The sequence below is a fragment of the Pelobates fuscus genome, chromosome 1 (assembly GCF_036172605.1).
Source record: "Pelobates fuscus isolate aPelFus1 chromosome 1, aPelFus1.pri, whole genome shotgun sequence".
Lineage (NCBI taxonomy): Eukaryota > Metazoa > Chordata > Amphibia > Anura > Pelobatidae > Pelobates > Pelobates fuscus.
This window is the reverse complement of record NC_086317.1, coordinates 32245881-32254083: the sequence shown is the minus strand read 5'-3', so window position 1 is coordinate 32254083 and position 8203 is coordinate 32245881. Positions and strand designations below refer to the sequence as shown.

The 8203-nt window shown below is 38.4% G+C and overlaps 1 protein-coding gene across 2 annotated transcripts; it reads left to right on the top strand.

Annotated features, from left to right (window-relative positions):
* The first annotated feature begins 1902 nt into the window (after positions 1–1902).
* Positions 1903–7021, top strand: RIPPLY3 (ripply transcriptional repressor 3). Of its 2 annotated transcripts, none has more exons than XM_063442534.1 (4): positions 1903–2075; positions 5391–5445; positions 5866–5936; positions 6444–7021. In XM_063442534.1, exons 1-4 carry the CDS (start codon positions 1969–1971, stop codon positions 6718–6720), a joined length of 510 nt encoding a protein of 169 aa, XP_063298604.1. In that variant the 5' UTR covers positions 1903–1968; the 3' UTR covers positions 6721–7021. The 2 variants fall into 2 exon arrangements, with proteins under 2 accessions (XP_063298604.1, XP_063298595.1); XM_063442525.1 differs by having other exon boundaries at positions 5388–5445.
* Positions 7022–8203: the final 1182 nt, after the last annotated feature.

Sequence of the window (8203 nt, the reverse complement as noted above, 5' to 3'; positions counted from 1 at the left end):
GAAGAGGAGCAGTTGGCGAGGAGGTTCTTAAAAATGAGAGGACCAGGTGATGTAGTATCAACTGAATTATGGGTATTGAAGTTTAGCTCCTCCATGGGCACTGTGGTTGCACTTATATTTTGGCATCATTCTAATTACACTGGCCAATAGGATTGACACATTTTCTGTCAATCCCAGTCCACCCTCATTGCCATGCTCTGTTGTAGTACCCAGAGGTGTGTTTGTTTTACTATTTTGGATGATTTGGTTACCGACTTTTGACTATTCGCTGACTCCACTGTCTTTTGTATCTCTGACCATGGTTTACCTAACCATGTAGTTATTTTTCTATTGCCCCTTGATCTCGACCTGTCTTAGACTATTCTCACGTTCTATAGGTATATCACTTTTCTATATAATCATCAAGCTTAGCAATTCTATGGACCAGTAATACGCACATTACTCCATACTTGCAACTCGAGCGTAGGTTTGTGTGTGAGGATCTTTTCTGACACCTAGTTTATCTCCTGAGCCCTAAATTCCCAACCTTGAGTTGGACAAACCAAAACGCTACCTTTCCTCAATGAATAAGAAATACACTGAGGGGGGCTCTTCCCAAAGTTTAAGCTGAGCTCACTCAGACTCATCACAAGATTTATATTTTAAAACTGGGGGTATAGTGAATAAAGTGCTATTCATTAAATTAAGGCAAATTCATAGAAAATCTGTAGCTATCAGGATAAATGATGTCCTCTATAATTTACCAGCTACCTTCAAATTAGGAGAGCTCTTGTAATTCAGAATTCATAGGAATCAGCCTGAGTGATCATATATATATAGTGTATTGTTAAGAAATTGGAGTGACCCTGTGGCCGATCACGCATGGTTAATGGAGTCTGTGGGAACCCCTTGTGTTTATTTATTTTTAACTCTTTGCACGCTGGCAGTTTGCATGGCCAGAGGGTCAGATTATCTGTATTTACCTGAATTAACTTATGCAAATGGGCCTCTTACTATAATAGGTTGGAGTAAATGCAGCAATTTTTTTGATAACTCTCTGAATTTACAGTTTAAATTTCAAACTTTTGTTGATTAAATCCAAACTGCAAAACTGAGGCATAAATGTATAGATCAGTCATTTAACACTCAGTTTTTTCCATTCTGATTTATTTGCGAGAATTCAGAGTTTAGCAGATCGCTCTGTTTGGAAGTGATTTGTATAATTACTCTGCTGATTTTTAGCAGACCCTCAATTGTTAAAGGTCGAAAGGGCATCTTCAGGAGATTTCACCATATGTATTACTGAATATAGTAAGAGGGCTAGTTACTACAGTGAGAATTCAAGGGGAATTTCAGATTTAAGATCAAAGTATCTTTTTATTTTTTTTATGCTTTTTTTTATTATTCACATTAATTATTATTGTGCATTAAATGTTCTGTGCAGAGGGAATGTGTAAAAACAATAAATGACAAACCATTTAAGGAGAACACAAAAAAAGAGGACACTGGGCTCCTGTATGTATGAATTTCACTGGCACCATCCGGACTGGATCGCTATAAGCTGTGAGCCTCAACTCCTATCATGCACAGCCAGCCAGAGACTAATTTCTAGAGTGGTTGGGAAATGTATTCCCAGTGATTCCAAACAAAATCTTTTCTGACTGAAAAACGTTCCTAATCTTATCAACTCCAAGACTTATTTTTTTATTTTTTTTATTTGTTGCCTTCCATTCTGGCAATAACTGTGTTAGTTCTATTTTAGTATATCACTGGATACATGAATACATTACTCGGGGCTCCATGTATCTATGGTTTCTAGCAGGTGTCTAGCCCTCCCTTCTTTTCAGGTGTCCTGGAGTGCTGGAGGTGGTCTCTCTGGGATGGTGCACTCCCCCTTATACCTGAAGTTGTGTTTGCTCTAGGGCTGCTTAGATAAAGGAGCTCCCTTTCTCACAGTGACTGCCAGTCAGAGCTCATCCAGCCTACACCATGGATTCTGTCCACTGCAAACTCAAGGCAGCCCTCTGTCACATGTACCCCTGCCCCAGGGGGGCCACCAGCAGCATACACACTCAGCATCCTGGACAGCCAGACAGGTAAGCAAGGGTCAAAGCACGGTGACAGAAGCAGCTGTGTCTGCTAACTGCAAGCTCTTTGGAAAAGTTATTGATTCCCAGCTCCATGTCCACTGAGTAAGTCGTGGATCCATCGTAGTGCTTGTTGAAATGTTGAGTGTAAGCTCTTTTGTCAAGGTATTTATCCATTTCTACACGCTCAGTAAATATCTGTTGTTGATGAGGGTGTGATTTAGCATTTTAGCGTCACTGAAAGTGCACTAGCGTCATTTCATTGTAAATCTGCTAATTTAGAGACTTTTTACCACCAAGCATATAAGAAACATCTGTAATGAAAGCAGCATAAATTGTGTACATTGTGTATGTGTGTGTGTGTGTATATGTATGTGTGTGTGTATATATATATTGAATTCTATAATTTTGAATAAAATAAGTAAAAAAAAAAATGCGCCTATATATATTTTTTTTTAATTTACTTATTTATTTATTTATTTATTTATTTATTTATTTTTTACTTTTATTCAAAATTCTAGACTGTTTAGAAACATGTATCTTGTTCCCCTCGGGGTAAACTGGAGCACAGTTCAGAGAGGTGTATTTCATGTGAGGCTGTGGCACCCATTGCTTTGAAGTGTAATAAAATATGTTTGAAAGTAGCAGGTGTTGTGCAAATAATAGTTAATATTACACCTCTCAGATCTGGCCAATAATAGGCTTCATGCACTGATACTGACTTACTGCATTTATTAAAGGAGCAGTAGGGTGTTTGAATCAATAGATCTGTTTGTAAGCTTTGTTGAAATGTCTTTTTGAAAAATTCAATAGTTTAAATATTTCCTTTACAAAAAAATAAATCTCTGTCCTTGGAGCACATAAAGAAACTCTTTGCTAAGTAGGGGTAAGAAAAAGATTTATTTGCTTTGCTGCTGCTAAGGAACACTTCCTAGAATAACCTGCTTTTATATTTGACACCAACCTGGTTAATGTTTTACAAATTCAGTAGAATCATAAAATAAAACTGTTTTCACAATTTTTTTTTTAAAATTTTTTTAGATGTATAAATTATTATCTTATTATACATTAACTAAATCTCTGGTCCCACTTTTTATATATCATTTTATATAAATTTCAGCGATATAAAAGTTGAGTGAGTGCACACATAATTTTAGAATTTTTCGTGTAAATGATTTGAATTGACAGATGATTAGTGTATTGACAGATTCTTGAATTAGTGTAATACAATATAAAACAATACAATAAATGTATGGTGTGTTCTCAGGGATTTTAAATGAATTGAGTAGTTTAAACACATAAGAAATGGCATCTCAAATGTTCTTTATCTGATCAGAAACAAAAATGGAGTTAATCCATGCTACTAGAAGGCATTCTTTATCAAAATGAAAATGGTTAAATGTATCAAATACATAAAGGAAACAAAATGTACAAAAACTGATATACTTTATATGAAGCAATTGTGTGCATGTAAATATAAGGCACTCACGTCTTAATAAGCAGTCCAACAGAGAGAGAGATGTGTGTGCGTGCATTATAACAGCGGTTTTCTACAATAGTGAATTAATAGAAATATATCCAGATACTAAACACAGATTTATTTTAAAAGTGGGGTTTTTTTGTTCGTGTTTTTTCTCAGATGGGAAAAAAAAATGGGGATTTAAATCGAATAAATTGTCAAAGCATTCTTAGGCTACCATAAAATCCAGGAATATCTTGATACGTTTAATGTAGAAAAGATTTTGTTTCAATGTAAGTAATATAGTTTAGTAGATTGTTATGTTGGGACTTGCCAGTATTGGTATATATTGACATGGGGGCTGGCTAACACTGAAATAACCATTTAATCTGACTTAATTCCCATTTTGTTTCATCTGAGGTTTCATCCAGGCCTTAAAACCGTTAGAACTTGTGCTGTATAGAGGTTAAAAATCTGATATTATAACAGATATACAATCACACAACACGTGGGTACACAAGGCATGCAGAGTTCATGTGTAAGTGTTTCACACAGTTACAAAAAGAACAGGTCTTCTGATCATTGCAACATTGTTGTCAGGGTCGGATTTAGCCTCCTTGCTGCCCCAATGAATGAACCCCCCTCCCCCGATATATGTGTGTGTGTGTTAATGCTTCTATTTTGGGGTATGATTGAATGGTGGGTCTGTGGGTGGTTGCTGTGGGATGTGTGGCATTTGTGACGGTAGGCCACTTGTGGTGTTTGTTTCTGGTGATACTTCTTCTGGAGTTGTGTATGTGTGGGGAGGCTGCTTGTGTGGTTGTGGTGGGAATGATGCTTGTGGGGTTGTGTATGTGGGGGGACGCTGTTGTGTGGTTGTGGTGGGAATTATGCTTGTAGGGATGTGTATGTGGGGGGAGGCTGTTGTGGGGTTGTGTGTGTTTGTAGGTCTGTTTGCGATTTAGTATGTGTGTGCTTCTAAATAGGGGCTGCATGTAGATAGAGGGTGCAGTGTGTGTGTTGTTGAGCTTAGAGTGTGTTTTGGGGGATAGGGTCAATAAGGAGTACATTCCTATAGACTGTAGGCTCGTTTGAGCAAGGTACTCTTCAACCTATTGTTCCTGTAAGTTTTCTTGTAATTGTCCTATTTATAGGTAAATCCTCCCTCTCATAATATTGTAAAGCGGTATGGAATCTGTTGGTGCTATATAAATGGCGATAATAATACATGGATGGAAAGGGGGCAGTAAGGTGCATATGGGGCATATAGTGTGTGTTTGGGAAGAGATTTGGATCTGCAGAGTGTGTGTGGGGAAATTGGGGCTGTAGTATATGTTTAAGCAGTGGCTGTAATGGAGTATAGGGGTGATAGTGGGCGGAAACAGTTTGAGAGACTATATTGGTGGGGGAAACTAAACATTTTTAAATTAAAACCAAAAACTAAATTAAAGTTTCTTCCCCTCACCCTGAGGCTTACCTTATCCCGGGTGGGGGAGGGGGGGGGGGATCCTAAACTCTGGTGGGAGATGTTGCTGACAGACAGCTCTTTCTGGACTGCGGCAAGAAATATATCAGGGTGTTGCCATGGTAACCCCAAACACTCTTAGGCAGGCCTCATCTGGCAATGAGAGTGATAGAAAGACATGAAGAGCATGTTCATTGCATGAAGACTTTGAAATTATGGGTACTCTTATCCTATGTACTCCTAATCTTGAAGAACTATTCCAGATGGGGATTTTAGGAATGGAATCCTGTGTAAATGTCTTTGTTTTGGTGTTGCAGTAACAATGCACTGTATGGATTAGAACTGAGGGGTAAAGGGTGGACTTCTCACTTATTCAAAACGTTCTTTTCCTTTCCAGCAGTCCTGACCTATGGAGACCGTGGGTATTCTCTGCTGGAGACAGACAGAAAAGGCTGGTAAGTTATGATCCCTTAACCCCTTAAGGACACATGACATGTGTGACATGTCATGATTCACTTTTATTCCAGACGTTTGGTCCTTAAGGGGTTAAACCTAGACTGGAACAAGGCAAAATATTTAACGTATTTCTTAAATTGGCATTTATTGCCAGAACTAAGGCATTCCTGAAAATGGTTTTGTAAGGATAGAGACCATGTTAGAGTTACTGCAGCCAGTTCTGAAATACATTTCGTCCATAATAAGCCTTGATGGATGTTCTGTACAGATAGTCCTAAAACGTTTATATATGTATAATCAATTTTTTTTTTAATCAGTAACTTAGTATTTAATCAGCATCCGATATTATCAACCAATACTCTATGTAGGAAATTAATGGAATATAATAAATTTTTCTTAATTTGGATTTTTTCTTACAGTTAAAGAAATCAGAGTCTCATGATGGACATATTGGCTCAAAAGGTGCCCACGGCTTTCAGCACCCTGTACGGTAAGTTTCTTTCCCTTAGTTAAATGAATACTTTTAAGCTCTTTACATGCTACTCAATAGCAGAAATCAGTGCTTTTGTTGTTGCATTAAAAGCTGTGCTCTCTGATTTATGGACTAACAGAACTTCCTATGTCCTTATAAAAAGGATATATCAAACACTATAAGAGCACCTGCTTATCCTGACATATATACAGGCTCTCTCATAATATTTTATTAGTATGCCGTTGCACTAGCCACCCATTATGTGCAACCTCGAGTAGCCTTGTCTTCTTTTTATTAACTAATTGTAAAATGCCCTGTTTCCCCCTTCACTGGGGGGATGGTTTATCTCTTTAAAATATTGACTATTTACTAAACCAATGTATAGGTGCGAGTGTATTCCCTATAAAAATATACCTTTTCATGTTTAGATGATGGGTGATCTTTCTTGATGTTCTTTTTAAAATGTATACAGAGTAGAATATTTAATTACTATCTATAGTGACATCCTCTCCTTTTAACTTTAAGGCTGTACATGCCCAAGTCCAAAACTAACGAATATATAGAAAACATGGGGAAGAAGGTGTTGGCCAATTTTCCAGTTCAGGCCACCATTCATTTCTACAATGACAACTCAGACTCTGAAGAAGAAGAAGAAGATGAGGAGGAGTATGGAATGGACTTTAATACCCATCATCAGGATTTCGATCGTGATCCAAAGAAGGTATCTGGAGACATGGAGCAAGAGAACTCATTGTGTTTATCAAGTCCATCTTTTCCCCATGAGAAGCCACATTGGAACTGAGTAGACCTGAGCCAAAACACACCAAGAAGGACACTTATCAAAGGATGGTCATTTTGATAGAAACATTTAGCAGTTTTATTGAACTTCAGTTTGGCAAGTTCTAATTCACAAAGAAAAAAAAAATCTCCAAGCAAAACCGTTACAGGGTTAAATAACCTTATGGTCATTGTTTCAATGCAAGATCGCGAAAAGTGACACATGGAACTTTTTGGATGATCCAAACATGAAGGCTTCCTGCAATGTCCTCTTAAAGGGAGGTGGAGGGGACTAGCAATCAAATGATCCCCACCCAGTTCAGAAATGGCACTAAGTAATAGATTTCCTACAAGTAATAGATTTCCTACATTGATTGTTAAGCACTGAAACTTTTTTTTTAATATATATATATAAACATTTTTATTTATAACAACTTTAAAAAAAATTATAAAACTCTGTATATTGTACAGGGACAAGGTCCGGTGTTCTGTAAGAATCGATTAAAGGGACACTGTAGGCACCCAGACCACTTCAGCTCATTGCAGCTCTAAGTCTGCCCTCAGTGGCTGTCTACCACTGGGGGCACTTCCGGAATCGTAACGGACTTTTGGTCCGTTATCTGACACTGGATGTCGTCACACTCTGCATTTGCCGCGCATGTGCATTAGACCCCGCTCGTCGCGGGATGGAGCTTCGACCCAGCGCCGAGGGACAGCGGCGCTGGGATAAGGTAAGTAAATAAAGGGTTTTTAACCCTTTATTTACTGGAGAGGAGGGTGCATGGGAGGGGGGAGGCAGACGGATCGTTAGTGCCAGGAATACAGCTTTATATTCCTGGCACTACAGTATTTCTTTAAGATAGGAAATACAAACTTCTCTAAGTGGGAAGCAGCCACTTCAGGTTGTTAAATGGTTACTCCAAGGACTATAACCACTTCAGTGCTTTGAAGTGGACCAAGGAGATATTTAATGTTGTTCTAGTTGTGTAACTCCGCCTCCAGCAGCCTTTATTAGCCAACCTGGAATGAGCGTTCTGGGATGGCGAATTTTAATTCTGTGCATATTCCATGTACTGTCTCTCATTAATTGGCTTAGAGACCTCAAATAAACTGTCTGCCAGTGAATGAGCGGTAGGATTGCCAACCAGTTAAGGCAGCGCTGCAGGAGTTGGATATCTTTCGGCTTCCATTCATTGTGGCTCTGTGCACGGCTGTACCCCAGGGTATTTCTCGCATCATAACCACCACATCAGGCTGTATTATGGTAACTTGTACAAAGTTTTTAAGGTATAAAATAACAGTAAACATTCCAAGACAGAAGCAATGTATAAAATAGGGCGGTGGTCCTGCTGCAGCATAGGGGCCATTCTCCAGTAAACAGGAGCCCTAATTAATTACACTGAATAATTGGTTTCATTCTTGGCATATCAAAAACCTCTGACTATTCCAATTCTGAGCTGCTTAGGGATACGGCTATACTGCTTGCAGGAGACAGACTGCAATCCCAA

Bases quoted from the DNA above. Each gene is read 5' to 3' on its own strand.
- RIPPLY3 (XM_063442525.1), top strand. From the start codon at position 1,969: ATGGATTCTGTCCACTGCAAACTCAAGGCAGCCCTCTGTCACATGTAC. The intron at 2,076-5,387 runs GTAAGCAAGGGT...TTTCCTTTCCAG, and splicing joins CATCCTGGACAGCCAGACAG to CAGTCCTGACCTATGGAGAC. The intron at 5,446-5,865 runs GTAAGTTATGAT...TTTTTCTTACAG, and splicing joins GAGACAGACAGAAAAGGCTG to TTAAAGAAATCAGAGTCTCA.